Below are 25,810 nucleotides of genomic sequence, written 5' to 3'. Positions count from 1 at the left end.
TACAATATATATATTTTTTTGCCACAATATTTTTTATTGCCCCCCCCCCCTTATTTTTCAAAATAATTTTTCCCCTCTATTATTTTATTATTTTTGCTTGGCCAAATATTATTCCTGTCACCCCCTTTTTTTGCCCCATTTTTTTTTTTAAATTTGTCCCCAAAATTAATTTTCATTGGTGGCCAGTGGTTACCTGTGGAAATAAATTATACATACCTGTCCCCGCAGATCGCCACCTAAAATAAAAAAAAAAATACCATATACTCACCCAGACACCTAATTCCCCGAAGCACTCGTTCACTTTAAAAAAAAAGTAGAACAACAAACCACAAAAGATACCTACCCTCCGTAGAATCCATTTTAAGCGAGTGTCCCACGATGCAAAAACACACCAAAAATCACAGAAAAACGCGCATTTTTGCCACCAAGGGATGCAGAAACCTTGCAGAAATTTCAGAAAGCAAATATTCAATGTGCGCACAAAGCCTTATGGAGTAAAAATTGTCACTACACCTGCAGATAAATATCCAGATGGGTGTAATTTCAAGGGGTCACTTGACAGGGAATTCTGCTATTCTGGCACTTAAGGGTTCTTCTGTATATGAAGTCCGCAAACTATTCTAAAATAATTTATTCTCCAAGAGTCAACTAGCACTCTGTCCCTCGTGAGTCTCGCCATATGGCTAAGCAGTACTGTACAGCTACATATGGGGTATTGCCACTTTCAGCAGAAATTGTCTGACATTTTGCCACCATATTATTTTTCCCATTTCCCCATGTGCAAATATAAAATCTAGGGTTAAGTTTTTTCGTTTATTTTTTGTAAAAATGTAATTATTTTTTCTTTACTGCTCAATGGTAAAAATCTGTGACACACCCGTGGTGTCAATATGATCACTACACCCCTAGATGAATTTATTGAGAGGTGTAGTTTTTAAAATTGGAGCACTTAATGGGTTTGTGCTCTTCTGGAACCTCAGAGGATCTTCCAATGTGACATGGCACCCTCAAACCATAACAGTAAAATCTGAATTATAGTATTGCGCTCCTTCCCTTCGGAGCTTTGCACTGTGCCTCAAAAGTAGTGTTCAAACACTCAGGAGAAATAGCACAATACATACGGTACTGTTTGTTTTCTCCTCTTACCCCTTTTGAAAACTGCAAACTTGGGGTCAGAGCAACATTTTAGTGGAAAAAATAGTAATATTTCATCTATTCAGCCCAATGTTATGCAAGTTTGTAAATTGTTTGAGGGTTAAAATACTCACTACACCCCTAGATGAATTCCTTGAGAGGTGTAGCTTACAAAATAGGATCAGTTGTGGGGGTTTTGTGCTGTTTTGGCATGTCAGGAGCTCTTCAAATGTGACATGGTATCCCTAATCTATTCCAGTCAATATAGCGCTCATTCCCTTCCCAGCCCTGCTGTGCACGCAAGCAGTCATTTTCCAACAAATATGGTTATCTGCTTATTCACGAAAAATTGCACAAGAAATTAGAAATTTTGGTATCCATTTTCTCCTGTTACCCTTGTAAAAATAAAAAATTGGGGTTAAAACAACATTTTTGTGAGAAAAATGTTTTTTATGTTTACTGCTCAAAATGATAAAACTATGTGAAGCCCCTGCTCACCACACATATCTAGATACATTTCTTGAGTTGGTTAATTTCCAAAATGTGGTCAGTTGTGGGGGTTTACACTATATAAGCACATAAGGGGCCCAAACCAGACACAGCGTCTGCTATCGATTCCTTACAATTTTTAATTCCAAAACTCAAACGGTGCTCCTTCCCTTCTGAGCCCTGCTGTACACCCAAACAGTAGTTTTCCACGACATATGGGGTATTGGCATACTTAGGAGAAATTGCATAACAAATAATTTTACATGCATTTTCTTCTGCTACCATTGTGAAAATGAAAAATTGAGGCTAAAGTAACATTTTTGTGGGAAAAAGTTAAATGTTCATTTTTTCCTTCCACATTCCATTAATTCCAGTGAAGCACCTGAAGGGTTAATAAGCTTCTTGAATGTGGTTTTGTGCACCTTGAGGGGAGCATTTTTCAGAATGGTGTAACTTTTGGGTATTTTATGTCATATAGACCCCTCAAAGTCACTTCAAATGTGATATGGTCATTAAAAATATGGTTTTGTAAATTTTATGGAAAAATTAGAAATTGCTGGTAAACTTTTAACCCATCTAACGTCGTAACAAAAAAAAAAGTTTTAAAAATGATGTTGATGTAAAGTAGACATGTAGGAAATGTTATTTCTGAACTATTTTGTGTGACATAACTCTCAGGTTTAATTAAGGGTACAAAAATTAAAAATGTGAAAATTTTCTATATTTTCTGAAATAAACTCAAGTCATATAGAACACCTTTTACCACTGTTATGAAGTAGAATATGTCACAATAAAAACAATGTCAGAATCACTGGGATACATAGAACTGTTCCAGAATCATTACCTTACAAAGTGATACTGGTCAGAATTTAAAAAAATTGGCCTGGTCACGAAGCGAAAAACAGGCTCTGGCATGAAAGAGTTAAATTAAAGATTATTAAATTCTAAATGCCACAATGTAAGATTTAATTATTTAAGATGCCACAGAATATTTTACATACATTACCCAACCTAAAACATTTCTACAACTTATCTGTTACACAACCTTTTAAGGTTATGTGCACACGTTGCAGATTTACCTGCAAAATTTTCTGCACAGAATCTGCATCTCTTGGCAGAAAACGCAGGAAAACTCCACTTGGATTTCATGCGTTTTTGATGCAGATTTGTATGCGTTTTTGTAAGCTAAATAAAGATCTATTATTTAACAAAAAAAAGTATTGTGATGTCATTTCTTTGTCGAACCTCTTATTTTGCACTAGATTATGGCCCGATGCTATCGCATCGGGAGGATGCGATAGCATCACACATCTTGCCATGTTAACCCTCAACACACACACTCCAAAACACACACTCCTCTCACCTTTCACCATCTCCACTCACGTCCACTCACTCCTTCACTCCACATACGACCCCTTCTCTCACTCCGTCTCTCATACTCACGCCGTCATCGCCGCTGATCCACGATCCCCGACATCTTCTTCCGCCGGCGCCATCCTGGATCCAGACGTCCTTCCATGCCGGCGACATGTCCTTGCGGCGACGCCATCTTGAGTATCGTGAAATCCCGCGATACTCAAGATGGCGTTGCCGGAAGAACATGTCGCCGGCGTGGACGACGTCGGGATCCAAAATGGCGTCGGCAAAATCTTGCGAGTTTTCGCCGACGCCATTTTGGATCCCGACGTCGTCCTCGCCGGCGACATGTTCTTGCGGCGACGCCATCTTGAGTATTGCGGGATTTTGACGATCCAAAATGGCGTCACCGCAAGAACATGTCGCTGGTGTGGATGCAGTCGGGATCCAAAATGGCGTCGGCGAAATCTCGCGAGAGTATGAGAGACGGAGTGAGAGAAGGGGTCGTATGTGGAGTGAAAGAGTGAGTGGAGATGGTGAAAGGTGAGAGGAGTGTGTGTTGAGGAGTGTGTGTGTTGAGGAGGAGTGGTGTGTTGAGGGTTAACATGGAAAGAGGTGTGCGGTGACGTCACCGGTTACAACTGGACGGAAGTTGTTACAACCGGAAGCTGCTTAGGGCATTTATTATTATGGATACTCCATTTAAGAATAATGGTTACACACACAAATAGATAGATCTATAGATAGATAGAACTATAGATAGATAGCTCTATAGATAGATATAAATCTATAGATAGATAGATCTATACATAGATAAATAAATTAATAGATAGATCTATAGATAGATCTATCTATCCATAGATATATCAATCAATAGATATATCTAGGTATCTATCCATAGATACATCTATAGATAGATATATCCATGGATAGATATATCTCTGGATATATCTATAGATATATCTATCTATAGATATATCTATGGATAGATACCTAGATATATCTATTGATTGATATATCTATGGATAGATAGATCTATCTATAGATCTATCTATTAATTTATTTATCTATGTATAGATCTATCTATCTATAGATTTATATCTATCTATAGAGCTATCTATCTATAGTTCATAGGCATAGGCAGCATCAGTAGTAAAAAGTTGGTCACACTTGTCAAACACTATGTTTGACGAGTGTGACAAACCTGTCAATCAGTTCTCCAAGCGATGCTCCAGATCGCTTGGAAAACGCTAGCATTCTGCAAGCTAATTACGCTTGCAAAGCGCTAGTTTTTCCGCGGGAAAATCGCGGGAATTTAAAATGCGATTTTCCTGCGGAATGGAATTCGAATTCGAGAGAGAGTTCCGCTACGTGTGCACATAGCCATAAAGTGAAGGTTTTCCTAGTTTTTAATCTTTTAGTTTTCAAAGCCAAAGATAAATGTAAAATTTACTTTCAATACATAGTTACGTACAACGTACCTGAATCACAAACTGTTGCAATGTCTCCTGTTGTTTCACTAGCAGACACTGCTGTTACTGGACTTTTGTGGCCAGTGAGACTTTGCACATAGCATAATCTTAAAAAGGAAAAACAAATTAATTAATTAATCCTTGCACTATACACGTAATTAATAAGACATTTTTTAATTGGACACGTTTAAGGATTTAGGACCAAACACAGTCACACCATAATCTATGGCCTAATCCTACACTCATCTCTTAAAAGGGTTTGGAGGTATTTTTATTTTTTAAACTGTTTACTTGCTTGCAGGACCTTCGGTATCTATGGTTACGACCACTGATATAGTGACAGTTAGTTACCTAGTTGCTAGTGGTCGTAACCATGAATAAATAAGGTCCTGTAATGCAATGCCCTGCTTATGAGGAAAGAGACATAGCAAATCAAAAAACTATACTATATTTCTAATTGGAGGAATAGGCTAATATTAGGAATACCCCTTTAATATTTTCAAAGCATTTACAACATGCAGAACATTACAGGAGAGGGAAGGAGAGTTGGGGTGCATTTATACTGACCGATAATTGGGAACAAGTGTTTCTAGTAATGCTCGTTTCAAATGAAATGATTTTAATGCTTCCTGTGTAAATAGGACATGAGCTGCTGTGAACATTAATATTCCATGTGCACAGAATAGTCTCTTTCCAATGATTCTGTGCACATAGGAAGTGTGGTCGGTCGGCCTGTCTAAACAAGCAATTAAATGATTGCTGGTCGTTTACAGCCACAGGTTGATAGTGTAAATGAGCTTTTAGCATATTAGAAACAACATAAACAGGCATTGAAGTTGTCAAACCAACACAAATAAATACAGTCAAATATTAAAGCAGAGAGCCAGTACTAGAGCCAGAATATTCTTTGTGGATTGAGTTAGCGCACTTTGCCCTCCTGTGCTGCTCCTGCCATCTCAGCTCTGTAGGTCCATAGCTCTGCATATCCAGAGTCTAGGTGAGGCCATATAAGCAATCTCATTTCTCCTATGTAAAGCACATACAGCAGCCTCAGCTTCTCGCATGTGATGTATATACAGAAGTCTAATGATTCCTATGTGATTTATACAGCATCCTTATGTCTGCTGTTATGTATACAGCAGTCTCATGTCTGTTGTGCTATTCATACAGCTGTCTTAGTGTATGCTACATGATGTTTACAGCAGTCTCAAGTCTCCTATGTTGTATATACAGCAGTCTCATTTCCCTGATGATGTAAACTGCAGTCTCAGAGACTCCTATGTGATGTATTCAGCAGTCTGTGTCTCCTAAGTAATGTATATACAGCAGTCTCAGTGTATGCTATGTGATGTATGCAGCAGAGTTTCAGTGTATCCTATATAATGTATATAAACTTTCTGCGCAATAATTAAGCAATTTGAACCTTTGATGATTTATTTTATTTTTGAATGACTCCAGTGCTGTGGGTCAATCCAGAAGGTTAATAACCTGAATATTTTATTAAGTAAAAATTAGATTTTGTCTTTCTAAGGAGAATATCCACGTGTATAAAGTTATTGAACAACTATTAGTGTACAGAGTTATTATGCAATTAAATTAAAAACTTAAATTTTCCCAACCCAAATGTTTATTTTCATCTATTAAAGTGAGAATAACAACCAAACCACTCAAAATTAATAAAAATAAATTGATGATCAACTTTTTTGGCAGCACCAACTGCAGCTTCCCAGACACTGTTGAGATATTCAGAGGTGTGCTGTTTTCCTTCATCATAAATCTTCAGTTAAAGAAGGGCCTACAAGTTCTCACTAAGGTATAAGTCAGGTGAGTAAGAGGCCATGTAATTATATTTTCAACTTCAAGTCCTTTAGTGGTCAGCCAAGCAGTAGAGTACTTTGATGCATACGATGGTTTTCATGAAATATGCAGACTTTTCCCTTCACCCATGACAGCACAACTGAGAGATATAGAAACTTGGCACACACTATATATGATTTCCAATACAAAAAGTGCTTTTATTTTTACAGTACATACAGTATAGACGTTTCGGTCACATTGACCTTCATCACAGTACTATTAGTTGTACTGCTGTTGTGAACTCATTTTCTGGTTTACCGCTGGCTTCTGGTGAGGGTGGTGGAGCTGGCTGTGTTGACAGAGGAGTCGTGAGTTCTCCATCCGGGCTCCCTCTGGTGGTGACAGCAGGTAATGAAGCTGATCTAAATGGCAGAGACCTGCCACCTGAGTAGGAGGACTGTGATTGGACATCAGGAGTCTCTGACTGGATTTAAGACAGCCGACTCCCTAATTCTGTGCTGGTGATTTTTTCCTGCCCTGAGGTTCTGGTTTCCAGTTCTGTTCCTGCCTTCTCAAGCTAAATGTGCTCTGCTATTTTTTCACACGTGCATGCCTGCGGTCTCGCTCCCCCAGAGCGCCTAGCGAGGGAGGGCTGCGGGCGTCTTCCGGCCGCTGACGTCAGCGGCGCAGGGCATTCTGGGCACGCCGGCTGACGTCAGTTAGGCAACGGCAACATGGCGCCGGGTGTGACGCCGGCCGGCCTTTCCTGAGAAGATACAGCGATCGGCCGGCGGTCACAGGAGGAGGGGAGGAAACACTCACCAGGACCGAGACAGCCTATTTAAAGGAGGATGGTCGTCGGCACGGATGGGTAATCATGGGGTCAGAGCAGGAGCGGTCACCATCTCTGCCTCCTTCACAGCCCTCCGTCCACAAGCATGGCAGCCGATCGAGCAGCAGTCGCCCCAGCCATAGGTCGGGGGAATCATCGAGATCCAGAGAACACAGATCACGTGCTCCTCCACAGCCTCCGCGTCCGGTACCCTTGACTACGGGTGGTGAGTGATCTTCGTGAATGTTAGCAAGCTGTTAATAAGGACCTTATTTGTATGCTTAAATTCCTTAGGAGAAACCTAAGAAAGCAGGCAGTAAGAAGAACAACAGAGATTGTGCCATATGTAAAAGCTCCCAAGCGAGAGACTGGCACAAGGACCTCTGCGCCAGCTGTATCCAGCGTACCATGGCAGAGGAAGCGCCTAGTTTCGCAACCAATCTTAGATCTGTTATCAGGTTGGAGATGGAAGGCTCGCTTAAAGCTTTGTTGAAAAAAGGGAAAAAGAGCAGGAAGAATCCCCCTAGCTCTATCTCAGACTCGTCCTCAGCCTTATCTCAGGCCGAACACCCGTCCTCCTCCTCAGACAGTGACACGGGTGGCAAACCGTGTTTTCCAGTAGAAGATACAGATGCTCTCCGTAAGGCCATCAGAGTGACGATGGGCCTACAGGAGGAAAAAATGGCTAAAGTCCCTGGAAGACGTCATGTTTGGGGGACTACAAGAGAGAAAGAAACGGACCTTTCCAGTCAATGAAAAGGTCCAAGCACTCATTGAGAGAGAATGGAGGAAGCCTGAGAGGTCAGGGGCTCTTCCCTCCGCCTCTAAGAGTAGATACCCCATTGTGCATAAGGACGCAGAAATATGGAACAAAGTCCCAAAGGTTGACGCGGCGGTGTACAGGTCATCCAAAAAGTCGGCCCTACCCTTAGAGGACTCAGGGGTGCTTAGGGACCCGCTAGATAAAAAATCGGATTCCTACTTGTGACATGCAGCAGCAGGAGGATTGAAGCCTGCAATAGCGGGCACCTGCACGGCTCATTCCCTAATGATTTGGCTGCAGCAATTAGAAGAGAGACTGGCTTCAAAAGTCTCTAGGGAAAAAATACTAGCAGATATGTACCTTCTGCATGGGGCGGCAGCTTTTTTGGCGGACACCTCTGCTGACTATGAGGATGACAGATAGGGCGGCAGGATTTTCAAACGCCGCGAGGCGTGGATTGTGGCTTAAGGGCTGCCCAGGAGATCTGCAGTCTAAAGCTAAGCTGTGCTCCCTCCCGTGCGATGGTCGGTTTTTATTCGGGAAAAACCTAGATGACATCCTAGAGAAGCCAAGTGACAGAAAGAAAGGCTTTACCAGGTTTCCAGCAGATCAGAGGAGGCCGCCCTTTCGGAGAGGAAAATTCAACAGGGTCCATCCCCCGGGGGATAGAACGAGATGGGAAGATAAAAGGAAAAAGGAGTCTGGTTTTATGTTTGGTGGAGCCACCTCCACTTCCAAAAAATCCCCACAATGACGCCAGTATTCCGGTAGGGGGGAGATTGGCGCTCTTTTCCCAGGCTTGGGAAAACATCTCTTCTAATGCCTGAATCCTAAACATCATAAGGGAAGGCCTAAATATTCCTTTTTCACAGCAGCCGAACACAGCATTTGTCATTACCCCTATCAGGAAGGCAATAGAAGAACAGCTGGCCTTAGCATCAGAAATCCTGAGCCTGCTAGACAAGCAGGTTCTTTCCGAAGTCCCGAGAGCACAGGAGAGATCAGGGTTCTACTCGCCCCTCTTCCTGATAAAAAAACCGGACCAGTCATTCAGAACGATCATAAACCTCATAGGCCTCAATCAGTGAATAAAAAACAAGACTTTCAAGATGGAGTCGGTAACTACAGCCATAAAACTGCTGCATCACGATTGTTTCATGGCCGTAGTCAATTTAAAGGATGCATACTATCACATCCCCATCCACCCAGGCTATCAGAAATACTTAAGAGTGGCCTTCTATATCCAGGGCATTCTCAGACATTTCCAATTCAGGGCCCTTCCATTCGGCATATCCATAGCCCCAAGAGTTTTTACCAAAGTCGTAGCGGAAATGACAGCCTTCCTCCGAATTCACGACATGGTCATAATACCCTATTTGGACGATTTCCTGATAGTGGGCAGCTCAGAAGACCACTGCACTGTACAGTTGAGACGAGTAACCAACACCCTACAGGAACTGGGGTGGATGGTAAATGTCAAAAAATCAAGATTACAGCCACTAAAAAGACAGTCTTTTCTAGGGTTTATCCTGGATTCCGAGCAACAAGCCTGTCTACTACCGGAGGCCAAGATAGAGAAGGTTAGGAATATGACCTTGGCAGTCCTAGACCAACCCCACATGACCCTGAGGAACGCAATGTCCTTGCTAGGTACCCTGACGTCCTGTATCCCAGTGGTCAGGTGGGCACAATTTCACACCCGACAGCTTCAAGGTGAAATTCTAGCATCACAAGGATCGCTGAGAGGGCGTTTAGAAGGAAGGCTGGAACTTTCCTTAGAGGTCAGGAACTCTCTCAACTGGTGGTTAGACAGGACAAACTTAGCATCAGGGATGCTCTGGGACAAACCAGTGACCGACATAATCCTGACAGACGCAAGCTCCTCGGGGTGGGGGGCGCACCTAAGGGGTCATGCGGCCCAGGGGTCCTGGGAGCCTCAAGAACGGGACGCATCTTCCAACTTGAGAGAACTGTGGGCAGTGAACAAAGTAACAGTGGCATACATCAATCATCAGGGGGGTACAAGATCTCACTCCCTAATGAATGCAGCCAGCGACATTTTCCACAGAGCAGAACAGCACCTACTCTCTCTAACGGCTTTGCATATAAAGGGGTAGAGAATATAGAAGCCGTTTTCCTAAGCTGCAATACACTAAGGCAAGGGGAATGGGCTCTAAATCGGTCCTTTTTTCAAAAAATAACACAACTATGGGGGGAGACGGTGACAGACCTCTTTGCCAACAAGAACAACAGGCAAGTGGAGAGATTCTGTTAAATTAAACCCAAGGGAAAAACCATAGGCAGTGGACTCATTACAGATCCAGTGGAACTTCAGGCTAGCCTATGCCTTCCCCCCAGTGACTCTGATCCCAACGGTAGTCAGAAAGATCAGGAAGGATCAAGCCAGGGTGATGCTAATAGCCCCATTCTGGCCAAAAAGACCCTGGTTCTCGCTGCTGCGAATGATGTCCCTCTCAGATCCATGGATTCTGCTGGAATTTGAAAGGTCGCTTCTAATGGATAGAGGGTTCTCTCCCGGGTTGGTGGCCACCCTGCTAAAAAGTAGGAAACCGGTAACGACTAATATCTACGTCAGAACATAGAATAAATTCATGCAGTTTTTAGGTAAGCTGTTAGAGCAAGAACCCCCGATTAGTGCTATCTTGGAGTTTTTACAATCAGGATTACAGCTGGGGTTAGCAGTAAATACCCTCAAAGTTCAGGTATCCGCTCTGGGCGCGCTTTATAACTGCAATTTGGCAGCAAACAGATGGGTAGCTAAATTTATTAAATCCTGTCATAGGTCTAGACCTATCCCATTAAAAAGAGTAGCTCCATGGGATCCAAACCTGGTATTAGAGGCACTTACAAAAGAACCATATAAGCCTACTCAACAACTACCCATAAAATATCTTACCCTAAAAACGATTATTTTAGTGGCCCTCACGTCGGCCCGTAGAGTGAGTGACTTGCAGGCTCTCTCAGTAAGTCCACCTTATACTCAAGTATTTCAGGACAGAGTAGTATTAAAAACAGACCCCGCATATCTGCCTAAGGTAGCATCAGATTTCCATCGAAGTCAGGAGATTGTCCTTCCTTCCTTTTGCAAAAATCCAAAACATCCAGGGGAGGAAAAATTCCAGAGAAGAGAGCCCTGCTAGAATATATAACTGTGACTAGTCAATGGAGGAGGTCCCAGTCTCTATTCGTAGCTTTTCAGGGTACCAGGAAAGGCTATGGAGTATCAAAAGGGACTATTGCCAGATGGATTAGGGAGGCCATTAGTATAGCTTACTCAGCTAGTGGTGTTCCGATTCCTGACGGCATCAAGGCTCATTCCACCAGAGACGTGGCGACCACCTGGGCTGAAAATGCAGAGGTATCAATTGAGCAAATTTGTAAGGCCACTACCTGGGCCTCACCATCAACCTTCTTTAAGCACTATAGATTAAACTTATCCTCCTCTGCTGACTTAACCTTTGGTAGAAGGGTGCTACAAGCGGTGGTCCCTCCCTAAGGTGTTTTGAAGTCTCCAAAAATCTCTCAGGTGTGCTGTCATGGGTGAAGGGAAAACCACCATGGTTACTTACCAGTAGCCAGTTTTTCCAGAACCCATGACAGCACCCGTATATCCATCCCCCTTTTTCACCGTATGGGTGTGCACGTAAGTAGGGTGTATTTGTGTGATGTGGTGTTAGATAAACATGTAACTAACCGGGAAGTCCTCTCATGCTCTGTAACCAACTGAAGCGGGGAAGAGGTGCCACCCCTTATATTTCAGTAGGTTCCTGTCCTGGCAAGGCGGATCCCTCTCTCATGTGTGCTATCATGGGTTCCGGAAAGTAACCATGGTGGTTTTTCCATTACCACTGCTTGAAAAAAGTGTCTTCTAAAACCTGGCAGTAAGTTTGGGAGTTAATTTTAAGTCAGTTTGCAACCCAAAAAGGTCCAATTAGCTCATCTTTAACAAAACCAGCTCACAGCAGAACCCCACCTACACCTTGCTGACATCTGAGTCGAAGTGGAGGTCTGTTCCCATTACTGTTCCAGCTATGGGCCCCATCCATATGGTCCGTCAAGAGTCACTCTCGCCTTATCAGTCCATAAAAAAACTGGGAAAAATCTGTCTTCAGATATTTCTTGGCCGAGCCTTGACGTGTCCACTTCTTTGTCTTGTTCAGTGGTGATCGGGTTTCAGCCCAGCTTACATTGATCATGTCTCTGAGCACTGAACACCTACTTCTGGGCAGTTCAAGAATATGAAAGCACTGGAGGATAATGGGCTCCTTGCCACTTCACATTTGATTCTTCTAAATCTTTGTCAGATAATATGCGCCTTTTTGTTTATACACTTTTTTGCAACCTGGTTGACTATTTGCGACAAAACTTTTGTTGATTCTGTCATCACGTCCCAATATCAATAATGCTGCATCCCTCTGGAGGACTTAACAATTTTTGACTTTTCAGAGTGAGTTAAATCTTCTTTTTTGGAAAACAAGCTACCTAATTGTGCACAGCTTGATATCCTTAGGCCACACCTTCCCTAATTACACAAACATACATTACCTGATATGCTTCATACAATAAGCATTCAATTTTACATAAATTTTACTTAGATTTGAAAAATATGCATACAAATTGCAATATGGTGAAAATACTCACTTGCCTAAAAATTCTATACTCAGTGTATAGCAATCTCAGTGTAAGCTACAGTATGTAGTGAAAAAAAACAGAGAACGCTCCGAACGAGATGGAAAGATGCAAATCGATCCAATGAACGCAGATAAAACAGTAATAAAAAATAAAACTATTGTATTTAAAAAACACTATGGGTTTTGGCTGCATCCAGCCTTCCTCAGGTGTACAGGAAACGATCACGTGATGTTTACAGCAGTTTCAAGTCTCTTATGTTGTATATACAGTCCACACTACATCAGCTTCAGCAGGGAGATCGTCTGGCGGTGGAGTATTGCTCCGAGTTTCAGAGGTGGTCCACTGACACTAAGAGGAATGATCCCGCACTCCATAGCCAGTTCTGTGAAGGGCTATCTGCGAGGGTGAATGATGCCTTAGCCCTGTATATGACTCCATTTTCCCTTGAGACGGTCATATCTCTGGCTATCCAAGTAGATTGCCGTCTTCGCCAGAGACATAAAGAGACATCCCAATGTGCGGGAGGTCCGGGGCCAAGAGAAACCTGGTCTGAGTCATCTGACGAACCCATGCAGTTGGGTGGGGCAACTTGTCGTGGAAAGCAGTCTGTTGTTCGACGCAAAGGGCGAGTATGTTTTTACTGAGGTAGACAGGGGGACTTTGTAGACACGTGTCCTTCCCTATCTCACGGTAAACAGCCACCGGAAAACTAAGGAGCCCAGGTTATAGGGAAGTTAGCAACTCGGTTGTACATATTTCCTCCATGGGTAGGACACAAATTTTGTATGCCTGCTGAAATCCATCTGGGCAAAAATAAGGTGGCAATTTCTGCCTTTCTGGACAGTGGGGTGTGATTTAACTTGATTGAGGCTAGGTTCATCCAGGGTCTAAACCACATACACTGTCCAGAGCTATACCCATAATCACCATCGACTCTACTTCCTTGAGACAGGGGTATTTAACTCAAGTCTTCCGAGGGTTACATCTACAGGTAAGGCCTCTTTCACACTTCAGTTTTTTACAATCAGTCACAATGCGCCAGGTTTTGAAAAAAACGGATCCTCAATTTTCTTTTGAGGATCCGTTTTTTTCCCCATTGACTTCCATTAATGGCGGATTGTGACGGATTGCCGTCCGTTGCATCCGTTTTTTTTGAGGATCCACCAAAAGTTGCTGTCCGTCACCATCCTCAAAGATTTCAAAACGGAGCTTGCAACGTGCTTTTCTCTGGCGGATCCTCCAGACACTCATTTAACCCGAAATTCTTTCTGGGTGCCGGACAAAAAAAAAATTCTCTCTCTCTCTCTCTCTCCCCTTCCCGGCCAGCGGTTCCTTTAAATTTCCTCATTTTCAGGATCCGTCTGAAAACGGATCCTGTGGCATCCGTTCACATCAGTTGAGAACGGATCCGCTTGTCTGACTTTTTGGCGGATTTGAACTGATGAAAAAAACTGAAGTGTGAAAGAGGCCTAAGGGTCATGCACTCAAAGTATTTACTTATGTGCTAGAGGGTCTGCCCCCTCCTGTGGGTCTTAGACTTCCTTAGCTCACTCTACACAACCCTGTGGTAGATTGGCAGACTTGGAAGATGGTAAAGTGGAGTGAGTATTGTCAAGAACACTTCTTGGTCACCCGGCTTGCAAGGATGGGTACCCAGCCTGTGCCTAAATACCTATCTGACTTTGGGGATGTGTTCTCAGAGCAGGGGTGCCAAGACCTTCCTCCCCATCATCCTTATGACTGTGCCATTAATCTTGTTCCTTGGGCCAAGCTCCCTAAGAGCAGACAATATTATATCTCTGGTCCAGAGAGGCAGGCAATGAAGGACTATATCACGGAGAGTTTGGCAAAGGGTCATATTAGACCATCCTTATCTTCCATTCATGGATAAGGTGAAAGTCAGGGCGGTACTTGATTGGGAAGGTCCTGAGGATTTGAAGGTGTTACAAAGGTTTTTGGGATTCGCCTACTACTACCATAAGTTCATCAAAAACTTTTCGGTAGTGGCTAAACCTCAGATGGATATAACCAGGAAAAGGACAGACTTTTCCAAGTGGTCCAGTCCAGCCAGGGAGGCATTCGATACCTTGAAGGAGTGTTTTACATCTGCGCCAATTCTCACACAGCCTAATGTCACTCAGGCTTTAATTGTAGAAGTTGACGTGTCTGAAGTGGGGGTGGAGGCTGTATTGTCGCAGAGTGCGTTGCCTGGTAAATGGCGTCCATGTGCATACTTTAAAAAAAAACAAAAAAAAACTGTCATATGCGGAGAGAATTTATGACATTGGTAACAGGGAACTCTTGGCAATCAATTGGGCCTTTGAAGAATGGCGCCATTTTTTGGATGGGGCAATTCATCCGGTTATGGTAATCCTGGATCATAAAAATCTCGTATATATAGAGTCTGCAAAACAACTAGCGCCTCGTCAGGCAAGATGGGCATTGTTCTTCACCAGGTTTAACTTTTTTGTTACATATAGGCTGGGGAACAAGAACATTAAGGTGGATGCCTTATCTTTCTGGGGGTGGAGATAATTGTGAACCAGTTCCTATACTACAAAAAGGGGTGTGTATTGCATCTATATGCTACAATCTTGAAAAAGAGGTTGTTGACGCTCAGGCGTACGTCGTTGCTGCCTGTTTGGTAAACTGTTTTTGTCTCTGAATCTCAGTCTGAGAGATCTTAGTGAACATCATGATTCATTCTTTGCTGGACATCACAGTAATAAATCCACCACTAATTTTCTTACTCTGCGGTTTTGGCGGTCAGGGGTACGTCAGGATGTCCCGGAGTACTGTAGCTGTCTGCAGTGTCTGTACGATTTTCTATAATCTCTCATACTCGTCTGTCTGGTTCTCTAGAACCATTTGCGATTCCCAGTAGGCCTTGGACTCATTTATTGGTCAATTTTATCACTGATCTAACCAGATCGGCAGGTAATACTGTAATTTTGGTTGTGGTGGACAGATTCAGTAAAATGTCAAATTTTATTGTGCTACCCGCTTTACCTAACGCCAAGCAAGACCTTGGCACAAATGTTCATCACAAAGAATATAAAATTACATGGGATCCCAACAGATATTGTTCCTGACTGGGGAATTCAGATTATTTCCAAATTTTGGAGGGCGTTTTGCACTCGTTTCAGAATCCAGCATTTCACCCACAGTCTAATGGGCAAACTGAATGGGTTAACCCAAATCTTGGGACTTATCTTAGGTGTTTTGTGTCTGAGGATCAGGAGGATTTGGTTACCTGTTACCTACTTACTTCTAGCTGAATTCGCAATAAATAATCGTTGTCATGTGTCTACTGGTAAGGCCCCGAGTTTTGGGGTATACAGGTTTCATAATCATTTCAGCTCATTTAATAGGAATCATTCTTCTGGAATAGCTGAAGAGGAACAGTTTTCATCATTACAGTGCCTTGCAAAAGTATTCGGCCCCCTGAAACTTTTCAACCTTTTCCCACATATCATACTTCAAACATAAAGATACTAAATGTAAATTTATGGTGAAGAATCAACAACAAGTGGAACACAATTGTGAAGCTGAACGAAATTGATTGGTTATTTTAAATTTTTGTGGAAATTCAAAAACTGAAAAGTGGGGCGTGCAATATTATTCGGCCCAATCCTTTGTTGCGCCACCTTTTGCTGCAATTACAGCTGCAAGTTGCTTGGGGTATGTCTCTATCAGTTTTGTACAATGAAAGACTGATATTCTTGCCCATTCTTCCTTGGCAAACAGCTCGAGCTCAGTGAGGTTTGATGGAGATCGTTTGTGAACAGCAGTTTTCAGCTCTTTCCACAGATTCTCGATTGGATTCAGGTCTAGACTTTGACTTGGCCATTCTAACACCTGGATACGTTTATTTGTGAACCATTCCATTGTAGATTTTGCTTTATGTTTGGGATCATTGTCTTGTTGGAAGACAAATCTCCATCTCAGTGATGGTACAGAGGACATAGCGTCATCTCCAGTCATTGTGGATGGAAATTTGAAATTTCAGATAGCTAAGATCACTGAGTCTTGCTTAGTTTGTTGGTCACTTCAGTATTTGGTACACTGGAAGGGATACAGTCCTGAAGAGAGAATGTGGGTTCCAGCAACTGACATCCATGCAGCCAAGCTGATCTGATCTTTTCACGTGGAACACCAGGATCAGAGGTTCCAGTGGTCCCTCATAGAAGGGGGGTCCTGTCACATAGGTTTACCGTGACAGACAGGAGCCAGAAGACAGCAGCATCTGATAAGAAGCACTTCACCTTCATATTAAACGGTGTAAATTTATTTTGGCAGTACAGAGGTTAGTCTGTTCAGTTGAGAAATCCTGGCAGCTTTCCTGCATTAAGGATCTCAGCTGTGCACTGTTAGCCACTCCCATCTCCTATATAGTTTGGGTCCTGTCTAGCACTCATTGTCAGAGCTACCTTTGTTGCATGGCTGGTGGTTGTTATTGGAGAAGGTGTTTGGTGGATTTATCTGCAACTCTTGCTAGGTTTTGAGTGTGTGATAATTCGCTTTCTTCTCCTACTTTTGTTTAACTGTATCCTCCACTCCCACAGTGTATTTTTCTATTGTATGGGTGTGAGTATATTTGTGTGTTTGGTATTTTTCATTACCCCTCTTCGTATTACCTTTCTACTCTGGTTGGTGTATTAAGGTACACTACTACTCCCCTCCTCCCTAGCTGGGGGAAGGGTATGGCCTGAGGGCAGATTCAGGACCTAAGACAAGGTACGTGGTCCCGGCGTCTTCACAATCAGAAGTAATCCAGGGAACAGTTTGAGCCAGGGCGCCCCTAGCAGTGGAGACAAGGTCCCAAGACACCCGACAACACAGTCGTGAAAACACAGCATTGGACGTGGCTCGTATGCTTCGTAATAGTGAGGTGACAGATGTATATTGCAAGGGCCATGTGACGCATGTTACACAAGTCTGGAATGGTGGCCAAAAAAAAGTGAAGGCGCCTCAACTTCAATATCGTCATTAGAAGCGTTGGCTCAAGTTTGCAAAAAAATTAAAAAAAAAAGTAGAAGATAGGCAATGGGTGATTTGTAGTGATGTGACAAAATTCAATAGACTAGGATCTGATGGTTGCAAATGGGTCTGGAAGAAACAAGGAAAAAGGGGTGTAAGGTAGCGCTTGTTATTCAGGTAGGGGATACTCGCTAGGCAGCCGATAAATCAGGTCTAGCACAGGTTTCTCAACATAAACTCAGTAGTCCATTCGGTTTATTATGCAGCATAATCCATCAACAGCAACAGAAAGATCATATCAACAGCATAGCGTCCATGACAAAGCCCCCCTCTGTTAATCCCATGGACACACAGGCTTTGCTATGTCCGATACACAGGCTCTCTAGCCTCACGGTTACATCCCTTTCCCTTATTCGGGTTACCTTCTCATAGCTGCTTCTCAGTGCAGACGTTCATTCCCTCCAGGGAACTATCAGACATATGCAGCCATTCTACACAGTCTCTCCACGTGCTGTCAGGAAGGCAGCCACATCAGCCCAGACGAGACCTTCCATACGGACTAACCGGGTCCAAGCATTCACTCATGCGACCTACCCTGGCCACTTTATATGTTCAGTAGCACGTCCACCGGATCACATGGCTATAACCTCATCACAGGTCCTTCAAGCATTCATACACATATACTTTACTATGGCATTCTGGACACCCGCCCCTAGGTGGGTTTGTAGGTGATTGATCCCACCCGTCTCATCAATCACCTGAAGGCTTCTCCCTAATACATTGGAACAAAAGATCAGCTCTGCTGATCAGCACACAATCGAGCCTTCATCCCAAGACCACCCACCTTGGGATACATAACGATCCTTTAGCACCCTGCTCCTGTTACCATTCTGGACATGGCTATCCGTCCGTCCTGGGACACCCACACAGCGGACACAGTGGTCACTACACCACATACCTCCCCCTTCTGTTCAAGCTTGTGGGGTTGAACACACAACATCACCCAGGGATCTCGAGACCGGGCACCCATGTCACCTTGCCCCAACAGATCGAGAGAACTGTCTCCGTCTGTTTTGTCTGTCATATGGCCTCATCTCTACGTTAGGCCTCCCCCGCCCCCAGCGGTCAGAATATCAGTCTTGGGCCCTCCAGTTACAGTCTTTCTGCATCATCAGACACTGTTTAGTCACCACACTTCTACAGTGCGCTCCGTCAACTCCTTTTCTATCTATGTGTCTTGTAACAAATGGTACATCACTACGTCTAAGTTTGCTTTTCAGTGCATTAACCTCACGGTTCATTGCACCTGTTGTCTCAGTAGCATCCTCCAGTTCACGCTGTAATCTACGGTGCAATGTATTGGCATGTTGAGCCTCTTTCTCTGCTTTTTCCACCTGGCACTCCAGCTGTTTCAGATGCACATTATTTCCCTCCGCCAAGTCTTTGTACTGCTCAGAATTACGCCTCTCATCATCCATTTGCAATAGTACATCTTTCAGTTTTCTCTCTGTATGCCATACTTGTTTGCTTGCAGATTGTCGCTTTTTAGTTTCAGCATCAAGCTGTTCTTCCAGCTGTGCAACCTTTGCTTTTAACTCCTTATTCTGGCGATCTAATTGCTGATGGGCATTCTAGTTCTTCTGAGCATTACTATGTTCTGCATTCAGGTCAACCTGCAGTGTGGCCTTTCTCAGCCTGTCATTGGCTAATTCAACGTTGCCTTATTCTTGCTCCAATTCTTCTTCAAGCTGTACAATGCGAGACACTAAACGCCTTTTTTCTTCCAAAGTCAGAGCACCTTTACCACTGTTGTTGGCAATTTCATCGGCCAGTTCATCTCTTTCCTGCGTGTCCGCTCCAGTCGTCTCATCTCCCCGCCCACCATCCGTCATGTCACAAGACGTCAGGTCCGTAAGTTGGGCAGATGTACCCCTTCTTCTGGTCACTCCTACAACTGACTTGTCCACTTTAACAAGCGTCACCGTGTCACTGTCTGCTAGCCCAACAGTAGAAATGTCTCCAACCCCTTGCCATACATCATCAAACACAACAAAGTCCCGGCCCCTCTCCAAGGCATACAATACACTAAGTCTGGTGGTATACCGCCACCTTGGCACTCAATGCCTCCGGACCCCTCAAACATTACTCTGTCTACCGCATAGTTCACAGTGACCCCATGTTTACAGCAAACCTGGACCCTTTTCTCGGTCAGACAGAAAGTGAGAGGAGTTCCTGTCAGAGTCACCTGACTCTGAGTCCAATTGTCCAGAGACTCCTTCCCGGTGCAGCATCACGGTGCACACCTGCTGCCCATCATTATCCGGAAGGAATGCCTCACATTCTGAAAATGTCATACACGAACACTGCGGTTCCCCAGCCATGTTCACTGAGGTACCCAGTGCTGCCCTTTTCTGGACCACCTCGATTTGGGTCGCCACCCCCCTCTGGGACTCCACCCCTTTTTGGGTTACCACCCCAATTTGGGTCTCCACCCCTTTTTGGGTTACCACCCCCATTTGGGTCACCGCCTCCCTCTGAGACTCCACCCCTTCTTGGGTTACCGGTTACCACCCCGATTTGGGTCACCGCCCCCTTTTGGGATTTCCCCATGTCCTTTCTACAGGTCTCCTTAGACCACAGTTCACACCAAACCAGTTTATGTTTTTAAAAATACCACACAAGTTCTTGTTGGCACCACCACAGCTCCTGCTGTCACCGATCTCCGACACCTCCGGCTGCTGTTCACACACAGCTGCTTGTTGTGAGTTCATTCTCTGGTTCACCAGTTGTGAGTTCTCCTTCCAGACTCGCTCTGGTGGTAACGGGAGGTAGTGAGGCTGATTTGATCGGTGGAGATCTGTCACCTGAGAATGAGGATGACGATTGGATCTCAGGAGTCTCAGATTGGATTTAAGACAGCCGACACCCTATTCAGTTGCTGGTGATTCCTTCTGCTTGTCAGGTCTTGGTTCTCAGCTCTGTTCCAGTCAGCTCAAGCTAAGTTTCTCTGTTAATGTTCACTGTTGTGAGTTCATTTTCCCCTTCACCGTCGATGTCTGATGAACTCCCTCTTCTGGTGAAGGAAGGTAGTGAGGCTGATTACCAAACACCTGATCTGGTAGATGATGACTGGGTAACAGGAACTTCTGACTGGATATAAGGCAGCCGACGCCCTTCTGAGTCGCTGGTGATTTCTCTGCTGGATTCTTGGAGACCAGTCTGTTTCCTGCTTCCCAAAGATAAGTTTTGGCTCTGCTATTGAACTTATTAGTTTTGATTTGTTTACCTTGTTTTTTGGAGTTCAGCCATCCCCGGTCTGGGGTGTGCTAAGTTCCATTTTTGTCTCTGATCAGTTTGTCTCTTGCTCTGTCTTCAGAATTTACCTGAGTGCTGATATAGTCATTTTGAAGTCCTAGCGACTTCAGGGCCTGTTTTTCCTATCAGTCGTCTGGGACATTTTTTGGTAGGGTTTTTTACGGATTGCAAACAGCAGCTTTTCTTTCCTGTCCTTTTTAGTTAGCTTGGGCCCCATCGTTTGCTCAACCTATCTTTCTATCTGTGTTAGTGTTTTCTTCTTGCTTCACCGTCATTATATGTTGGGGGCTGCCTATTGCTTTGGGGTCTGCTCTGGGGCAGTTTAGATTTCCCCTTTCTTTCTTTAGGCCTATTTAGTTCTCTGGCTGTGATCGAGGGGTCTAGGGCATCGTAGGAACCCCCCACGGCTACTGTTAGTTGTTGTGGATAGGATCAGGGGTCTGCAATCCGATAGCTACCAACCTCTCCGGTTTTCTGGACTTAGCTTGTATTTTTGTTTTTTCCTCCTTCGGTGACTCATTCATAACAGAATCACCAGCCATACCGCAGATCCTAGGGTACTCAATAGCAGGAAAGAATTGTAAAAAAAAAAAAATAAGAGAAGAGTTTGTCAGAATTTTTTTTTTTGTGTATATATTTTTTCTCTATGTCTCTGAGGCCGTAGGGGGAAATTTTTTTCTTTCTCATTGGAGATGCATTGTCTGATCGTGTGGAGCAGCTCACTGCTGAAGTGCGGGGAATTTCCGCCTATCTTGCTCATTCACATGCTGCTGAACCAAAGATCCCTACTCCTGATGTGTTTTTTGGGGATCGGTCTAAACTTTTGAATTTTAAGAATAATTGTAAATTATTTTTTGCCTTGAAGCCTAACTCGTCGGGGAGCTCCGCGCAGCAGGTTAAAATTGTCATCTCTTTGCTGCGCGGCGATCCCCAGGATTGGGCGTTTTCTTTGAAACCTGATGATCCTATTCTTACTAATGTGAACGCATTTTTTCAAGCCTTGGGGTTGTTGTATGATGAACCTAATGCTATTGATCAGGCTGAAAAGGCCCTGTTGGCATTGAGCCAGAGTTGGGATTCTGCAGAGTTGTACTGTCAAAAATTCCGAAAGTGGGCGGTCCTTACTACCTGGAATGATGGTGCCTTGGCAGCTCTCTTTCGGAAGGGTTTGTCAGAAACCGTAAAAGATACTATGGTGGGATTTCCTGTTCCCTCTGGTCTTGACGATTCTGTGTCATTAGCCATTCAGGTTGATCGGCGTTTGCGTGAACGCAAAACCGCACGAGAGGTGTTGCCACCTGTTGAACAAATGTCTGAACCTATGCAATGTGATAGAGTTTTGTCTAGGGCACAATGTCAGGAGTTCAGAAGGCGTAATAAGCTGTGTTTCTTCTGTGGTGATGCCTCGCATATTATTTCTGTCTGCCCTAAATGAGAGAAACGTTTTGCACACACATTTGCTGTGGGTGGTGTTCAACCTAAGTTTCTTCTGGCAATTACTCTGATCTGCTCCCTGTCCACATTTTCCGCTAAGGCTTTTGTGGATTCAGGAGCAGCTCTGAACCTGATGGACTTGGACTTTGCTAAACGTTGTGGATTTCCTATGACACCTGTGCAGACGCCTATCCCTTTGAGGGGTATTGATGCTACTCCTTTGGCGAAGAATAAACCTCAGTTTTGGACCTAGGTGGTAATGCGGGTCGCCCCAGACCATCAAGAGAATTGCAGATTTTTGGTGTTGCATAATTTGCATGATACCATTGTTCTGGGGTTTCCCTGGTTGCAAATCCATAATCCAGTTTTGGTTTGGAAATCTGTGTCTCTGGTGAGTTGGGGTTGTCGGTGTGCCCTTAGTGATGCTCCTGTTTTCTCCACCTCTCCCCAGTCGCATGATGTTCCTGACTATTTGGCTGATTTTTATGATGTATTTGGTGAGAATGAGTCTGCGTCTTTGCCTCCTCATAGGAGTTATGACTGTGCAATTGAGCTGAGCCCTGGGTGTAAATTTCAATTTATCTGTACCCAAGCACGAGGCTATGCGATCCTATATTAAGGAGTCGTTGGAGAAGGGTCATATTAGACCATCCTCTTCACCCTTAGGTACTGGGTTTTTTTCGTGGTTAAGAAAGATGGGTCATTAAGGCCTTGTATTGACTATCGTTCCTTCAACAAAATTACTGTTAAATACCAGTATCCGTTACCCCTGATTTCTGATCTATTCTCCAGAGTTAAAGGTGCTTGCTGGTTTACAAAGCTTGACCTTAGGGGGGCGTATAATCTTATTCGCATTAAGCATGGGGATGAATGGAAGACGGCGTTTAATACTCTGGAGGGACATTTTGAGTACCTGGTGATGCCTTTTGGGCTCACTAATGCCCCTTCTGTCTTCCAGTGCTTCATGAATGATATTTTACGAGACTTGGTGGATATATTTTTGATCATCTATCTGGATGATATTTTGATCTTTTCCAAGGATTGGGACTCTCATGTGGAACATGTTCGGACTGTGTTCCGGATTTTGAGGGAGAATTCCCTGTATGTCAAGGGATCGAAATGCCTTTTTGGTGTACAGAGGATTTCATTTTTGGGATTTGTTTTGTCTCCGTCAACTATTGAAATGGACCCGGCCAAGGTACAGGCCATTTATGATTGGGTTCAGCCCACTTCTTTGAAGGCCCTCCAGAAGTTTTTGGGTTTTGCTAATTTTTATGGTAAATTTATAGCTAATTTTTCTGGTATTGCCAAACCATTGACTGATTTGACTAAGAAGGGTGCTGATGTGCTGAATTGGTCTCCGGAGGCTGTTTCTTCCTTTCAGGAGCTGAAGCGAAGGTTCACTTCTGCTCCGGTTTTGCGGCAACCTGATGTCTCACTCCCGTTTCAGGTAGAGGTGGACGCTTCTGAGATTGGTGCAGGAGCTGTTTTGTCCCAAAAAGATCCTGTAACATCTAAAATGAATCACTGTGCTTTCTTTTCCCGAAAGTTCTCCCCATCCGAACGTAACTATGATGTGGGGAATCGGGAACTGTTAGCCATGAAATGGGCATTTGAGGAGTGGAGACATTGGTTGGAGGGAGCTAAACATCAAGTCGTGGTCCTTACTGACCACAAGAATTTGATTTACCTGGAGTCGGCCAAACGCTTGAATCCTAGACAGGCTAGGTGGGCCTTGTTTTTCGCACGTTTTGATTCTTTGGTCTCTTTTCTTCCGGGCACTAAGAATGTCAAGACAGACGCCCTCTCTAGGAGTTTCTTTGCCGATTCTCCTGTTGTGACAAAGCCTGCTACCATCTAAGTTGAGGGGGTAGTTCTTTCTGCCATCTCGCCCGATTTGAGACGTGCTCTGGACGAGTTTCAGGAGGACAAACCTGAGCGTTGTCCCATTGGAAAATTGTATGTTCCTGACCAGTGGAGGAAGAGACTGATGTCTGAAGTTCATTGCTCTGCATTGGCTGGTCATCCAGGTATTTTTGGTACTAGAGATTTGGTGAGTCGGTCTTTTTGGTGGCCCGCCTTGTCTCGTGATGTCAGGAATTTTTTGCAGTCCTGTGGGACTTGCTCTCGGTCTAAACCTTGTTCTCGCTCTAGTGGGTTGTTGATGCCTTTGCCGCTGCCCAGGAGGCCATGGACCCATATTTCAATGGATTTTATCTCTGATATGCCTGTCTCTCAGAGAATGACTGTTATTTGGGTGATTTGTGATAGATTCTCTAAGATGGTCCATCTTGTACCACTCCCTAAGTTGCCATCTTCCTCAGAGTTGGTGCCCTTGTTTTTGCAACAGGTGGTTCGCTTGCACGGGATTCCTGAGAACATTGCATCTGACAGAGGAGTTCAGTTTGTGTCTAGATTTTGGAGGACTTTCTGTGCCAAGCTGGGAATTCAGTTGTCCTTCTCCTCTGCGTTTCACCCTCAGACCAATGGGCAGACGGAGAGAACAAACCCGACTTTGGAGTCGTATTTGAGATGTTTTATTTCTGCTGATCAGGATGATTGGGTTTCATTTTTGCCCTTGGCCGAATTTGCTTTAAATAATAGAGCTAGTTCTGCCACTTTGATGTCACCTTTTTTTTGTAACTTTGGGTTTCATCCTCGATTCTCTTCAGGGCAGGTGGAGCCTTCTGCCTGCCCAGGTGTTGACACTGTGGTGGAGAGAATGCACCAGATCTGGGACCAAGTGGTGGATAAGTTGTCTCTCTCCCAGGAAAAGGCCCAGCGGTTTTCCAACCGGCATAGGACCATTGGTCCCCAGTTTAAGGTGGGTGTGATATGGTTTGGTTGTCATCAAAGAATATCGCTATGAAGGTGGCTTCTCCAAAGTTTAAACCTAGATTTATTGGACCTTACAAGATTTTGGAGATTCTTAATCCAGTCTCTTTTCGATTGGCTCTTCCTGTTACATTTAAGATCCATAACGTGTTTCATAAGCCTCTCTTAAAGAGGTTTGTTGAGGCAGTAGTTCCTGTGGTGGCACCTCCTGACCCGGTATTGGTTGAAGGTAATGTGGAATATGAGGTTGAGAAGATACTGGATTCTCGCCTGGCTAGACAGAGACTCCAGTATTTGGCTAAATGGAAGGGTTATGGCCAGGAGGATAATTCTTGGGTCCCTGCATCCGATATTCATGCCGAAAGATTGGTTCGTGCCTTTCATCGGGCCCATCCTGATCGCCCTGGTGGCGTGGATGAGGGTTCGGTGACCCCTCCTCAAGGGGGAGGTACTGTTGTGAGTTCATTTTCCCCTTCACCGTCGATGTCTGATGAACTCCCTCTTCTGGTGAAGGAAGGTAGTGAGGCTGATTACCAAACACCTGATCTGGTAGATGATGACTGGGTAACAGGAACTTCTGACTGGATATAAGTCAGCCGACGCCCTTCTGAGTCACTGGTGATTTCTCTGCTGGATTATTGGAGACCAGTCTGTTGCCTGCTTCCCAAAGATAAGTTTTGGCTCTGCTATTGAACTTATTAGTTTTGTTTTGTTTACCTTGTTTTTTGGAGTTCAGCCATCCCCGGTCTG

At 44.1% G+C, this 25,810-nt stretch overlaps 1 protein-coding gene across 1 annotated transcript in view; it reads right to left on the bottom strand.

Annotated features, from left to right (window-relative positions):
- Positions 1-25,810, bottom strand: part of LYST (lysosomal trafficking regulator) — a 722,897-nt gene that overhangs the window by 42,516 nt on the left and 654,571 nt on the right. Inside the window, exon 49 of the mRNA XM_073560091.1 lies at positions 4,461-4,558. Coding sequence (XP_073416192.1) covers positions 4,461-4,558 — 98 coding nt within the window. The remainder of the gene's footprint in view (positions 1-4,460; positions 4,559-25,810) is intronic.

The sequence above is a fragment of the Dendrobates tinctorius genome, unplaced genomic scaffold, assembly GCF_039654945.1.
Source record: "Dendrobates tinctorius isolate UK_male_01 unplaced genomic scaffold, ASM3965494v1 ptg000293l, whole genome shotgun sequence".
In the NCBI taxonomy this organism is placed as follows: Eukaryota; Metazoa; Chordata; class Amphibia; order Anura; family Dendrobatidae; genus Dendrobates; species Dendrobates tinctorius.
The sequence above is the reverse complement of the archived record's forward strand: the minus strand, read 5'-3'. Positions and strand labels throughout refer to the sequence as shown.